Raw genomic sequence first — 15128 nt, 5'->3', positions numbered from 1 at the left:
TTTTATCTGAAAATGCCAGTGTTTATAGGATGGCTGGAAATTATACTTCTTGTAGCATTTTATATTTCTGATGGACAATTTTGACAGTCCATGTCAAAATGAGTCAGGGTTTCATGTGGGAAAGTTACTGTAAGAGGTGCTGAGGCCCAGAACTTCAAAGGCCCCTGGTATATGTGAAAAGAAACCCTTTGTCCCTCACCTGCTCCTCCCCTACCATTCCTGGCTTGGTGAGAGGGGCTGTTTTCCCTCAGTTATAAAAGCCAGAAACCCAAGCATCAGTCTGCTTTGCTCATTTCTCCCCTACATCTAACCGATTTGTGTTACTTCTTAGATTAAGTTGATCTTCTCTTCCAACTCCTTCGCCACTGTCTTATTTCAAGGCCTTGCAGTTTTTCTACTGCGTCAAATATTGCTAACATCTTTATTAATTTGCCTGATACCAGACTCAACCCCCTTCTACTGTGGGGTCTTCAAGAAGGACTAGTTTATTGTTTTTATTAAAATTTAAGTTTATTAAAAATAAGGACTCTGCCCAGACTCTGGTGCTCATCCGAAATCTCAGCATTTGGGAGACTAAGGCAGCAGAGGATTGTGTATCCTAAAATACATAGTGAGACCTGTCTCAAAATAAATAAATAAATAAAAAAGTTAAGGACTCTATTCATCTCTGATCTCTGTTTTACCAACATCTAGAACAGAACTTGGAAAATAATAGAAAAGTAGTCATATTTATTGAATGAATAAAGGAAAAAGTGGCTTATTGATACATGCATGTGTTTGGGGGTGGAACATAAGATGCACAGCTTAAGATACAGTGTCCTTTAAGACAAGACATGTCAGGATGCTGTCATTTATAACTTGCCTGAGATTTTTTTTTGGCAGTAGTGGGGTTGAACCTAAGACCTCATGCTTGCCAGGCAAGCAGTCTACCACTTGAGCCACTCTACCAGCCCTGCTTTTGCATTGTGCTTTTTCAAGATAGGGTCTTATGCACTATTGCCTAGGGCTGGCCTGGAACCTTGATCCTCCTGATCTCTCCCTTGGAGTAGCTAGGATTACAGGGTGTGAGCCACTGGCCTCCAGTTGTGCCTTGGGATTTCTGACTCCACAACACATGCAACTCCCTTTAGCTAGTGGTCTGAGCTGCTTACTTTCTTCAATTCTTCATCAAGGACTTAAGCCCTCTGTCCTTCACTGAAAGCTTCTTGTTTAAAGCACTTCTGAACCTGGACCCCTTGTATCTGTTAGTCAAAGAATGCTAACAATTTTTTGACCCCTTTCATATCCTCAGGGCTCACTGGGTGCTGGCACACAGCAATACTCAATGCATATCGCTAAGTCACTGAATGACACCAGCCAGAGTGTGATTTGTGTAGTTTGCAGTGATGAATGTGAAGTCATCCTCTTTCATTAGCCAATAAATTCTTTATTGCTTGAATCAGCTTCAGTTGGGTTTTACACTGTTTGTAATTAAAGCATCCTGAAACAGGTTTATAATAAATATTAATCTTAGTTATAGGAAACTTTCACTGGTGGTGTGGCTCAAGTGGTAGGGCACTTGCCTAGCATGCTTGAGGCCCTTGGTTCAACTCTGACTATGGTGAAGAAAACTTTAAAAGTTACAATTTTTATCCATCATAGTAGAAGGACTAAGATTCCTTTTGCTGAAATTTTACATAGCCTAAATTTAAAGTTGCTTTATTTTTGGCAAACCCAATAAGTAACAAATTATACTAATTTTGAATACAAAGTATGGGAGGTCATTGTCTTGAACTGATCCCCTGCACTAGGCCCCTACAAGCCAGGGGAAAATCAAAATGGAGCCACTCATGCTAAAGTTCCATGTCACCAACCTGGAACTAAATTGTTTATCTGACCTTCTAAGAAGTCAGGATTAGAGTGAAACAGCCAAAATTTCCAAACAGTCTAGTTTCTGTCTGCTTTAATCCCGCCACAAAGAAGCAACCCGAGAAAACCTGTTAACTACTCACTTATTTTCCTACTGTCCTGTCTCCCTGTTCTCGCCTTACAAAGAAAGTAACTTTAAGCAAGGTATAGTGGCACATACCTGTAATTCTGGGATTTTGGAGGAAGAGGCAGGAAGATCTCAAGTTTGAGGCCAGTCTGGACTGCATGGTAAATTCCAAACCAGTCTGAGATGCATGGTAAGACTGTCTCAAAAACACCACTGCTACCACAAAAATAACAAAACCAAAAACCAGGTGCTGGTCACTCACACTTATAATCCGAGCTACTTGGGGGGCAAAGATCAGGAGGATAGTGGTTTGAGGCCAACCCAAACAAATAATTCATGAGATCCTATCTCGAAAATACCCAACACAATAAAGAGCAGGCAGAATGGCTCAAGTGGAAGAGCACCTGCCTAGCAAGTGTGAGGCCCTCAGTTTAAACCCCAGTACTGCCAACTAAATAAGCAAAAAAAAAAAAGGAAGGTTTTGTTTTTAAACCACATAGGAAGGTCCTGTCTCATCCTCTTTGGGGCTTCACTGTGGATCATCTAAGAGCTGTCAGGGAACTTGGCATAGCAATAATGATGGATATTAGTTATTATTATTATTTCATGTTATACTTACCTATAAATCCTTTGAAGAGGACAGGAAAACTTTCTTGTACTTCTTGCTTAGACAGCAAAGACACACTGCATCCAGCAGGATGCTCCATTACACAAGGAATAACTGAATAAGTCCGAGTGTTTAGCACAAAGAAGAGAAGTCTGAGTGGTACAAGATGGTTGTTTTCAAATACATAAAGTCTTCCCTTTTTTTGTGGTACTGGGCTTGAACTCAGGGTCTATACCTTGAACCACTCCACCAGTACTTTTTTGTGGTGTTTTTTTTTGAGATTGGGTCTCCAGATCTATTTGCCTTGGCAGGCTTCCAACTGCAATCCTCCAGATCTCTGCCTCCTGAGTAGCTGGGATTACAGATGTGAGCCACTGGCACCTGGCTCAAATACATGAAGTTTTTATGTGAAAACAAATCACATGTACCCTTAGGGTCCTCAGAAATAGTATGTTTTAGCAATGGAATAAATCTGTCTGGCATGACATAACTCTTCTAAGAACCTACCTTATGTGATTAAAGGTGTAGCTTAAGCGGTAGAAAGCCTGCCTGGCAAGCATGAAGTCTTGAGTTCAAACCCAAGTTCCACCAGAAAAAGAAAAAGGAAAGAACCCACTTCAGCACCACGTTTTGTGGTTTGTGGTTGTGTAAGGACCAATAATAATCAAAGTACTTACCACCTGGCTTACCGCACTCTAAGGAGTGTCCTAGGTCCTTCAAACCTTCACACATTTAAGCTCACAACAAGCCTAAGGACTGTCACTGTCCTGGTTTTTTTTTTTTTTTTTTTTTTTCTGTACTGGGGCTTGAACTCAGGGCCTACACTTTGAGCCACTCCGCCAGCCCTTTTATGTTATGTGTTGTGTATTTTTGAGATAGGGTCTTGGGAACTGTTTGCCCAGGCTGGCTTCCAAACTTGATCCTCCTGATCTCTGCCTCCTGAGTAGCTAGGATTATAGGCGTGAGCCACTGGTGCCCACCTGCTATCCTGTTTTTAAGGCAGAAAACAAGAAGAGCAGATGAAGGATTACTATAATCATACATCTAGTAAAGGGTTAAACGTCTTGATCTGTTTCTAAAGCCATTCTCCTTAATTTTTTTTTCATTCTCTCAACTTTTATGCCATATCTTTCCATTCTTGGATTCATTTAGTAAATTTACACAATCTGAAAAGAAACCAGAGTGTTGGAATCCACTGAAAAACCCTTGTTTAATTGGCACTTATCCTCTTACCTCCGGCCATCACATTTCTTCTATTACTGTTTTTGTTTTTGAGACAGGATCTCACTATGTAGCCCATGCTGACCTGAAATTCACCATCCTCCTGCTATAGCCTCTTGCTGGGATTACAGATGTGTTCCACCACGCCTAGTTGGGTCGAGTTTCTGATCTTTGATTTTGATAAATAAAAATTACAGGATGCTTTGGCTGGTGGAGTGGCTTAAGTGGTAGAGTGCCTGCCTAGCAAGTCCTGAGTTCAACCCCCACTATCGCCAAAAAAAAACCCCCCAAAAACCAAAAAACTAGCCAGGTGCCAGTGGCTCACGCTTGTAATCCTAGCTACTCAGGAGGCAGAGATCAGGAGGATCAAGGTTCGAAGCCAGCCCAGGTAAATAGCCTGTGAAACTCTATCTTGAAAAATCCCTTCACAAAAAAGGGCTGGTGGAGTGGCTCAAGAGGTAGCCCCTGAGTTCAACCCCTAGTACTGCCAAAAAAAAAAAAAAAAAAAGTTACCAGGTGACATTGTTTGGACCAAGTTCCTGAGAGACCAGGCTAAAAATCAAAATGAAGTCACTCATGCTAAAGTTCCATGTAGCAGGCTGACACTAAACTGTTTATTTCACCTCCTGAAAGATCAAGATTAGGGAGAGTCAACCAAGTTTTCCAAACAGGCCTGTCTGATAAGAGTTCCTTCTGCTTTAATCCTTACACAAAAGAAGTCACCTGAAAATGTGTGACATTAACTTATGCCTGACATCTGCTTGTCCCACCTTACAAAGTACTTTAAAATAACTGAACCACTTTTGTTTTGGTTTTGTTTGTGCTTGCTTCAGCCTTTTGTAGGAAACCAATCTCTCCTGCTATATTTTATGGAATGACATCTTACTGATTCTAGGATGGAAAATAAAGACAATTAAGGTGGTTAGATTGTTGCATTTTGTTCTCTGACATTTCTCTTCCCAGTCCTTGGTAGAATACCATATCTCCCCCATCCTCAAGGAGACACCTAACTTATTCTCCCTTTTCTTCCTCTTGTTTGTCCAGCAAGATTTGTCCATGGTGACCTTTTAGGCAAGTGGGGGCCATGATGGATTGTGGCTCTGGGTCTAAGTGGGGACTGGTGTGGTAGACAGATGATAGTGCTGAGGACATGACTCTGGAAATAGTAGGCTGGTCTGTTATGGTGTGAAGAGCAGAGTGGAGCCTGACATGGTGGTAATCCTAGCACTTGGGAGGCTGAGACAGGAAGATTGTGAGTTGGAGGCCTGGGCTACATAGTGAGGCCCTGTTTTAAAATAAAAATAAACCCTGATCTGCCACCCCCACAGTTGTTTGAGAGCCATATCAATAGTGAATTAGATGGGTATGGTAGCTCACATCTGTAATCCCAGTTACTCAGGAGGCAGAGATTAGGAGCATCAGGGTTCACGGCTAGCCTGGGAAAAAAAAGTATTGAGACTCCCACCCCATCTCCACAAACAAGATAGACAGGGTGGGTGCACATCTGTAATCCTGGCTACACCAAAGGTGTAGGTAAGAATATCAAGATCTGAATCTAGCTGGCAGAGTGGCTCAAGCGGCAGAGCACCTGCCAAGCAAGTGTGAGGACCTGAGTTCAAACCCTGGTACCGCCAAAAAAAAAAAAAGATCTGAGCTATCCCAGGGCAAAAAAGTGAAGACACTATCTAAAAAATGCCTACAGCAAAAAGGGGCTGGAGGCCTGGTTCAAGAAGTAGAGTGCCTGCCTAGCAAGTGGGAGACCCTGAGCTCAATCCCCAGTACCATTAAAAAATAAAATAAAAATAGTGAATTAGTTGTGTTAGATCAAAGGGGTTTGGCAGCAAGTCTCAAACCTGGGAGCTCCTCTCCAAAACTCCTTGAAATTTAATTTCCAGGCAGTTGTGGGTGTGGGCCTGTTAGTTCCAGCTCCTAGGATTGCATAGTGAGTTTGAGTCTAGCCAAGGCTACATAGCAAGACACTGTCTCAAAAAGACAAAATAAATAAATAGTTGGAGTGTGAGCCACACAGTGCTGTTCATCCTCACTTTCAGGTATAGAAATTGGCAGTTCTCTGAGCAAGGCATCACCAGATCTTTATTGTTTGGAGGGAAAGGCAAAACAGATCATTATGTGGCTTTTTTTTTTCCCTTGGTGGGACTGGTTTTGAATTCAGGACTTTGTGCTTGCAAAGCAGGTGCTATACAGCTTGAGCCACTCCTCCAGTCCATTTTGCTTTGGTTATTTTGGAGATGGGGCCTTGCAAACTATTTGCCTGGGCTGGCCTCAAACTTTGATCCTCCCAATCTCAGCCTCCCAAGTAGCTAAGGTTTCAGCAAGAGTCCTCAGCACCTTGCTTATTATATGGCTTTCTAGTATTTTGCAGTGGGAAGACCCAAGGTAGGAGTTCCATAGAAACTGTCCCTATCATTGTTCACTTGTTCTAGGATTTGTCAATCATCTTTGGCTCACACAGAATCACTGAAGTAGAGTTGGTGTTTTTAACACCACCATTTATTTTTTTCTCAGTACAACCTTTTTGTTTAAGTGTTTGTTGAGTGTCTACAGGGAGAAACAGAGCACACAGGGACAGATGTCTTCTCCCTTCTTTCCGTTATTTCCTTTTCTCAATCTTGGCATCTTAAGTCACTAGTCTTTATTCTGCATAGTGGTTGTGCCAGGTAAATATGAAGAATGTTGATTTCTTTCCTCCCAGTTCTTTTTTTTTTGGCAGTACTGGGGTTTGAACTCAAGGCCTTACACTTGCTAGGCAGGTGCTTCTACTGCTTGAGCCACCCCATCAGCCCTCTTGGGCTGTCTTTAGTACCTTTTGTTGTTGTTGCTGTTGTTTTGGGATAGGGTCTCCCTATGTAGTCAGGCTGGCCTAGAACTGGAGATCTTTCTGCCTCAGCCTCAGGAGGACTGGGATTACAGGTGTGGTTACCACATCTGGCTTTAGTCTTATTTAATAGCCATTTACTACCAACCTCTGTGTAAACTAACACTCTCTTGATTTGTAGATAAAACTCAAAATGTATCCCTAAGCTTGATGCACCTATCCTCCCTAAAGCCAAGAACGTGCTACAAACTGCATCTAAATCCTGTGGATGCCTCCCTTGCTGTAATTAACCCCTGCCTGATGACCACACCCATGCATTTTGCAAGCACATAGACTTATGATTTTTTTTTTTCCTGAGAGAGAGTTTCAGCAAAGTTTATTGGGGAAACAGAAAGTGAAAGGTTTTTATTGGGGAAACAGAAGGTGAAAGTAAAATGGGGGAACTCCTCCAAGGAGGAGGGGACCTGCAAATTGGTAGCCCTGATTTATGACTTTCTTTTCTGTCATTATAAAAGCTCATGTGACCTTTTCTGCGGTGGGACATGTCACTCAGGATAACTTGAATCTGTTCCTGGGCCATAGTCACTCATATTTGGCTCAGAATAAACTATTTTCTTTTTTTTTTTTTAAGTTTTAGCAATGATTTATTTTAGTATAATAGGATAAAGTACAGATGGGGAGGGGTAGAGAAAAAGAGAGAAACATTTCTGTTCCTCACATAGGAAATGGGAGCAAAGACTCCTAAACTATTTTCTTATTTCGTTAAAGCAGAGTTGGTATTTTTATGTAAACAAATCGCTATGTCTTCTCTCAATGCAACTTTCGCTGTCTGAAGTGCTTATCGAGTGTCTGCAGGGATGATAAAATAGGCCACACCGGGACAGATATCCCTTCTTCTCTTCATTTTTCCATTATTTTCTGTCCTGAATTTTGGCACCTTAACTCAGTAGCCTTGTCTTTCCAGAGAAGCTTCACAGAAGACAAAGAAAAAAAGATCTTTATACACTCATTCATTTAGCAGTCACTTAAGTCAACAACTTTTTTTTTTTTGGCCAGAGTGAGGTTTGAACTCAGGGCTTTGCACATGGAAAGCAGGAGATCTACTGCTTGAGCCACAGTGCAGTCCATTTTGCTCTTTTTTATTTTTGGGGAGATGGGGTCGCTCCATCCATTTACCTAGACTGGCCTCGAACCTCAATCTTCACGATCTCAGCCTCCCAAGTAGCTAGGATTGCAGGAGTGAGCCACCTGTGCCCACTCAGTCAACAACATTTGTGCAATGCCCTCCATGTGGTACACTCTGTCCTAAGCTGAGTGGAAACCAGGACGAACAAGTAGCACTGCTACCTTGGGCTCGCCTCACCCCTCAGAACCTTAAGCTTCTCATCTGTGGAGATGGAGTAAGAATCTCTACCCTCTGCTACTTCTCCTCCTTTTTTTTTTTGGTAGTATAGGGGATTGAACCTAGAGCCTCCCGCTTGCTAGACAGGGGCTCTGCTACTAGAGTTGGGCCCTCAGTCTTTCTGTTTTTAGTTTGTTTATGACATAGGGTCTTACTTTTGCCCAGGCTGGCCTTGAACTCTTGAACCTCCTGCCTCAGCCTCCCAAGTAGCTGGGATTACGACATGTATCGACATACCCGGCAGCAATGTTCTAACAAGTCCTTCAGGTGATTTGAATCCATGTTCACATCCAACAGCCTCTGCAAAGAAGCATCTGCTATATGTTATACAGCATATGATAGGAAGGAGAGGGGATATTTAGATTGGCGGTGGGAGAATGCCTGCTCAGCAGGCAGGAAGCCCTGAGTTCCCTGCGGACTGCCAATAAATAAATAAATAAATAAATAATGGAGATTTAGGTCCTTCTTTTCCCCCTTAATAGAAACCCTTTTCCCTCTTTGTTCCCCAGTGAAGGGATAAAGGGCTCAGAATGAGACCTTTGGAACACTAAAATATTTTAGGAGATAAGTCTATGGAAAAATATTGGTCAGAGGTTGTTGGCCTGGGTGTGCTGTCTAGCCACTTCTGTGAGTGGAGGAAGCAAGAGGAGAGAGGCTGGTATGTCAGACTCTGTTCCCCCAACACAAACAGAGCAGCCAGGAATGAAGAGGAGGTCTTCACACTGGCTCCACAGCGTTTCTCTCCCTCTCCCAGTTACCTGTGGGTAGTGGTGCTGAGAACTCTGCAAAGGGTTCCTGGGAGGCAGGAAGGACGGAAGGTGGAAGAGGGGGGTCATAGGATGCACAGCAAGATGGATGCCATCTCTGCACCCCTGCTGACAGCTTTTTAGGTTATCCTGCAGTGGGGGAAATAACAGAAATTGATTTTTACTTTAGTAATATTTCCAGCTCTGCATGGAAAACAGAACGGTACAGAAGATGGAGATTTATAATTGCAATTATGCATTAGTCGGGGTGGGGAACTGAGGACTGTGTGTGAAGTGGGAACAGAGTTAAGAGAATATGGAGTGGATGGTGGGCTGTGCCTGTAATCCCAGCCACCCTGGAGGTTGAGGCAGGAGGATCAACAGCTCAAGACCCTGAATCAAAAATAAAAAACAACTGGGGGCGCGGCTCAAATGGTGGAGCACTTGTGTTCATTGAAGGGGGGCGGAGAGGAAAGGGAAGGGAGTTGAGTGTAGATTGGCCCATGTTGGGAGGTGAGAGCGAGGAGACATCTTCCATTTGGACTTGGTGAGTTGTGTGTACTTGGAGGGCCGACATCCTGGAAACGCAAGTTCTGGAATCAGTTGGCTATAAGGACCCGAGCACAAATGAGTGACATCCCCTCCTCCTAAGGTGCCTGGGCTTCGGAGTCTGCAGGCAAAGCCTCAAAACTCCCGGTGGAGAGTAACTTTCCATCACTGTTCATGGCTCTATCCCCAGCGCCCGGATCAGTGAGTGGCACAGAATAGGTGCTCATTCAACATCGCTGCACATTTGCATGGCTGACTGACTCACTCCAAGCCTCCCTTCCACATCTGTACCTGGAAAGGTTGTGCAAAGCCTCCTTTCCAGTAGGTACTCAACAGGTTGTATGTTCCTTCTTCACAATAGACCGGGTCCCTAGGCCATAGAAACGAGGTTTCTTTCTCCCCCCTCCCCCCCCCGCCGTCTCCACCTTCCTTCGCCTCCGCAGCCCCACTGGGTCGCCAGGAGCACGTGGGCCGGGGAGGCCGGGTGAGAAGGGGCTCGAGCCGAGCCGGTCTGCCCAGCTTACGTAAGGATCGCGGCCCGGGCAGGCGGCCGGAGGCGGCGCCGCCCAGCGGGATCGGGGCTGGGAGTCTGGTGGCGCGGCTGCAGCGAGGTGTGTGTTTATCTGACTGCTTTTGACCTACACGCCGCTGTGGAGCGCATCCTCCAGCCCTGGGCGGAGGTGGACCTCTGGGACAGCGCGCGGGCGGCGGGCGACCGGCAGCGGCGACTTGGGGGATGTGACAGCCGCCGGGGAGGGGACTACACGCTGCCCACGTGCGGGGACTTGTGCGGGGGCGCCCTGCGAGTCACTCCCTCCCCGGGTTTCTGGCGGAGACTGGTTCGGGGATGCCCGGCCCCCTCCGGACGTGGCGTGGGGAGTGCTGGAGAGGAAAGGATCGAGGTGGGACTGGCCGGGCGGACCTCTGATCCCCGGAGGCTGACTGCGCGGGCGGGGGCACAGGAGTGAGTGCTACACAATCGCTGCCCCAGGGCGAGGAGGTGGCGGAGGGCGGGGCTGCGGGGAGGGGTTGTCTTAAAAGTCTCTCCTTCCCACTGTAGGGGCGGCAGGCGCGTCCCCGCGCGAGCAGAGGGTACCCGAGGCAGGGGCCAAGAAACAAAGTTCCCGGGCTGCCTGCTGGGCTGTTGTGTGCTGGCTGCCCATTGGGCCGCCCCCTCCTCGCCAAGGCCATGGCTTCCAAACTCCTGCGCGCGGTCATCCTCGGGCCGCCCGGCTCGGGCAAGGGCACCGTGTGCCAGAGGATCGCCCAGAACTTTGGCCTCCAGCATCTCTCCAGCGGCCACTTCTTGCGGGAGAACCTCAAGGCCAACACGGGTGAGGGGCTTAGGGGGCAAAGAAAGGGGGCGAGCCCAGAGGGGATCGGGCGAGTTGGGGGAGGGGAGCGGCCCGAGAGGGGTCGGGTCACGGTCCCCCGCGCCCTTCCCCCGCCTGCGTGAGGTCGTGCAGGCTGGTACGTGCCGGAGCGCATGCAGCTGGCCGCCCGCAGTCGCGCTGCTTAACCGCCCCCGAGGAGGAGGCTGATCTCGCCGGGAGGGTGGTGGGAGGTGCCCGTGGCTCCTCCCGTCGGGGAGAAGCCGGTGAGCTGCGGGCTGGTGGAGCGAAAGCCGGGCAGCTTCGCTCTCACGCTGCTTCCTTAAGGCAAAGCTGCCCGCCAGCTCCCTGGTCCCCATCCGATCTCTCCCCCAGGTCCCAGTGAGCCGCTCGTCCCTTTCCCTAGCCGGATTCCGGGGGGTCGAGCACCGCCCACCTGTGGGAGTCCCGCCCGGGTGCGCGCCGGGGAACCTGTGGCGCCGCGGGGCTCGCAGCCGCGCGCCCCTGCAGCCCCTCTGCGCGCTGTGGGGCCTGGGGACCGAGCCCCGGGTGGCTTTGAAAGGCCTGTGTGTTCGCTGCCGCCTTCTAAGGTAAACTCTCCCCACCAACTCCCTCTCGTCCCCAAACTGGGGCCTGGCTGCCTGGAGACTTGGAGGAGACTTGTTCTGATAAATTGCATTTTGAATCCAGCCTTCCTGGAAATGGCTTCTTGAGAATGTCTCCCCCGGCTGGCGTGAGGGAAGCTGGGGATGCTGATCGCCTCATCTTCGTCTGGCAGTGTTAAGTTCTTCCCTTCTTCCCTTTCTCTCTCTCTCTCTCTCTCTCTCTCTCTCTCTCTCTCTCTCTCTCTCTCTCTCATGTCCACGCCGGTTCCAAGCGAATCGGCATTAAAAGCAGCAGAGGTGCTGGCTGCGGGGCACGTACCCTTTTGGGATGCTGATGCTCCTAGTTAGCAACTGCCTTTATGAAAACGTCTGTTGCAAAGGGGCCCTTCACTCTGCTCCTGTTCTCCACGGCCTGCAAGGTGGCTGTTGCTCTGATGGGCTAATTATCCAGGAATCTGCATTGCACAAGCACCCATTAGTGTGAAAACAGGGGTGGAGGACGGTACCGGAAAACACAAAGAAAGCTTAAAAACAAGGAATTGAGAAGAACATCTGAGGTAGTTTATCTATTAGTTTTTTTTGGTGGTGCTGGGGTCCTGGCGCTTCCTCACCCACACGGCTCAGATGGAAGCAATGTGTGTACCAAACTGCACTTGGAATTCTCTTAAGTGGATTTTGTTACTCTAAGCGGCTTTGTGTGTGTGTGTGTGTGTGTGTGTGTGTGTGTGTGTGTGTGTGTGTAGGGGGTGTATTGGGGTTTGAACTCAGGGCCTACACTTTGAGCCACTTCACTAGCCCTTTTTTGTGTTGGGTATTTTTTAAGATACAGTCTCGGGAACTGTTTGCCCCGACTGGCTTCGAACTGTGATCTTCTGATCTCTATTTCCTGAGTAGCTAGGATTACAGGAGTGAGCCATCCGCGCCCGGAGGCTTTTTTTTTTTTTTTTTTTTTTGGTACTAAGGATAGAACACAGGACTTCTCAATGCTAGGCAAGTCTCACTCTTTTTAAGATTTTATTTTGAGATAGGGTCTTGGTAAATTGCTCGGGCTAGCCTTGAACTTGCAATCCTCCTCAGCCTGGTTTGTGCCATCATGGCTTTATTTTACTTCTAATACCACATTCAAATGCATTTTATTCTTTCTGTGTTTGGACTGCAGTTTGTGAGAAGCGCAGCCTGAGGGTTCTGTGTACAAATTGGGCTTCTCTAGGGGAGGGGTGATGGGGACAGTGATGAAGACAGAGCCAGAGTGACATTAAGTCCTTTCATAACATTCTCTATACCTGACTTGGTGACTTGTTTCCTTCTATCATGAAGTGCTTCACACTGCACCTCCTGGGGATCAGTGGCCCTTTCCATGGGAAATGACTTATTTCTGTGTTTTTTTAGGGGTTTTGAAAATATTTCACTTGCTGTTTTCCATTGTTCTTCTTCTTCTTTTTTTTAAAATCCACTTTAACTTTTCCTCTGCCATGATTTGTAGTTTCTGTTCTTTCAAACGCCTACCTTGTTTTCCTCCCTGGAGTAGAAGTGGCTTTGAAATGTTTAGATTTTTGGGGGTGGGGGTGGGGGTGGGTTGGGATCAAGCAATTGTTTTTCCTCATGAACTGATTTAAAAACCTTATCAAGGAAAGAAGAGAGAGAAAAGCAATTTGTTCCTACTGGACTTGGGGGTGTGATCTCAGATTATTTTTCTCTCCTAAAGTCTAGGTAAAAATCTTAAGAGGCCCACTGCCTGGTAAATAAGGAATCATTCCATGGTATTTATTTTTCTGTCTGTTGTCTGCTGTTTGCTTTTAGCTAATGTCCTGGTAGAGAGGCACAACAACCCTTTTGGATGTCCACTTTTACAGTTGAAGGTTTGAAGGAGATGATGAACTAAACACAGCAGAACCCCAGGAAATAGAACCTTTATAGCATTTTGAATTGGAAAGTAGCTCAGGCCATCTGCTGCAGTCTGGATTTGGGCACAGTCCTGAGGACATGGCTTGCCTCCTCCTGCAGTGACTGGGTGGTGAAAAGCTGCCCTGCAGGAAGGGGCCACTCTGACCTCATACTTCTGGGAAGGAAGTTTCCCCTTACCTGCCCTGTGAGAATCCATCTCTTGCCTTGTTGCTCTGTTACTGTTGTTGAACACAGTTACAATGCAGGGTCATAGACGTCTAATTCCCCCAGTAGCTATTTACTGAGTACCTGCTAGATGTCACTGTTTGGGGTTCTGGGGACAATAGTGTTGTTTAAGATAATCTGTGCCCCCGTCCCTCCTACTTATGCCATCTCCCACTTTCCATTTGGAGACTGGGACCTGGCACACTACATTAAAAGCGGCTCAACAAGTCTATGATGAAAATATGAGTTGCAAATTCTACCATTTTCTGTAGAAATCACATAGCCTGTAGCAAGAGTCCATTCTGACTTTTTCTTTTTCTTTTTTTTTTTCAGTATGGGGGTTTGCTAGATAGACAGTCTAGGCTGTCTAGGTTTCAGGCTTGCTAGATAGACAGTCTACTGTCTGAGCCACATCTCCATCCCCTTTCTGTATAATTAGCTCTGATTTATGGTGAAAGTTTGTATTTACAATGGACCTGAGATTAGTTTCCTGATAGCTGTCATCCCTGGCCCTTTCTAGGCTGCCTGGAGCTATCCATGCTTTTTTTTCTTTTTTTTTTTCTTTTACCTGTCACACCACCAATTGAAGCAAAACAACACATGCTGCCACTTCACCCAAAAGCTGTGTTTTTACTCTCCCCCTTCTTGATGGCTATGCATGCTTATTGACAATTTATCTGAGGACCCACCCTCCAGATCTTTGACTCTCTTTTTCTTTAGAACACTACGAGAGAAAATAGAAGGGAGAGTTACCCAAATGGCTAGGAGCTGGGTCTACACTTACAAAGAATATTAACTTTCCCTTCTGGGTGTGTATGTATGGTAAGTTAAGTACATACACACATAGGGCTGGCACTCCATAGAATTGGCCCCATCAAAAGCTCAGATACTTAGCTAGCTGTGGTGGTACACACCCATAATCCCAGCACTCAGAAGACTGAGGCAGGTGAATCTTGAGTTTGAGGGCAACCCGGGTTATATAGTGGGACCCTGTCTCAAAAGAAAGTTCTGATGTTTAGTAAAGACTTTATTCACTAGATTATATCTGAAGGATATGAGAATCCCTTTTTAAGGGTTGGGAAAACAGTGGTATTAAAACAAGTCACATTGTTGTAGACCGTATCTACTCTCTCAAGTACAGGAATACTGGCGGGTTTCCATTTGAAAGCATCATGGACTTGATTGCAAAAATGTTCAAGAACAAACCTGTTTCTGCTCTTAATATTAACTGCAGTTCTTGCTGAGGTCTTGCAGATGGGACTAGCATTGCAAATTAGGCTATGGGCTGAGCCTCTGAAAAAATGATCCTGTTCAAAGGGCTTGGGCTTTTTGAGTACTCATTAAGTAGAAATGTGTGTCTTATGTAAGATTGAACATTTCTGAGGATTGGAGGGAAAAGGGGTCGAGCGCTTCGAGAGTCAGAGTTCAACTTTAAATGGTTAACCTTTTTTATAGATCATACAAAGGCTCACTGCAGGATTTGTAGGTTATGCCATATTCCATTTTCCTCCTAGCTTGGCGAAATTCAGGTTGAAACCCTGGTCAAGCAAGGGTCTGACCAGTTTCAAGTCATCGCCAGTCCACAGGTCCACTCGTTATTGGCTTTTTTTGTGTGTGTGTGTGTGGTACTGGGGCTTGAACTCAGGGCCTTCACCTTGAGCCACTCCACCAGCCCTATTTTTGTGAAGGGTTTTTCGAGATAGGGTCTCTCAAGCTATTTGCCTAGGCTGGCTTCAAACCATGATCC

The 15128-nt window shown here is 46.3% G+C and overlaps 1 protein-coding gene and 1 long non-coding RNA gene across 3 annotated transcripts in view; one reads left to right on the top strand and one right to left on the bottom strand.

The window, feature by feature from the left end:
• Ak4 (adenylate kinase 4) overlaps nucleotides 1-15128 on the top strand; it is a 122572-nt gene that overhangs the window by 48301 nt on the left and 59143 nt on the right. The window contains exons 1-2 of one of the 2 annotated variants that reach the window (XM_020183964.2): nucleotides 10177-10300; nucleotides 10397-10670. The exons of the other annotated variant lie outside the window; for it this stretch is intronic. Coding sequence (XP_020039553.1) covers nucleotides 10526-10670 — 145 coding nt within the window. The 5' untranslated portion in view covers nucleotides 10177-10300; nucleotides 10397-10525. Of the gene's footprint in view, nucleotides 1-10176; nucleotides 10301-10396; nucleotides 10671-15128 lie in introns of those variants that run through there. 2 annotated transcript variants of the gene reach the window in all.
• LOC141424919 (uncharacterized) lies at nucleotides 6943-11694 on the bottom strand. Its single transcript, XR_012449870.1, has 4 exons — nucleotides 11592-11694; nucleotides 8800-8937; nucleotides 8279-8341; nucleotides 6943-7608 (listed from the first exon to the last, which is right to left on the bottom strand). It is a non-coding gene; the product is annotated as an uncharacterized lncRNA (long non-coding RNA).

The sequence above is a fragment of the Castor canadensis genome, chromosome 7 (assembly GCF_047511655.1).
Source record: "Castor canadensis chromosome 7, mCasCan1.hap1v2, whole genome shotgun sequence".
In the NCBI taxonomy this organism is placed as follows: Eukaryota; Metazoa; Chordata; class Mammalia; order Rodentia; family Castoridae; genus Castor; species Castor canadensis.
Note: the sequence above shows the minus strand (reverse complement) of the source record. Positions and strands in the feature narration are given on the sequence as shown.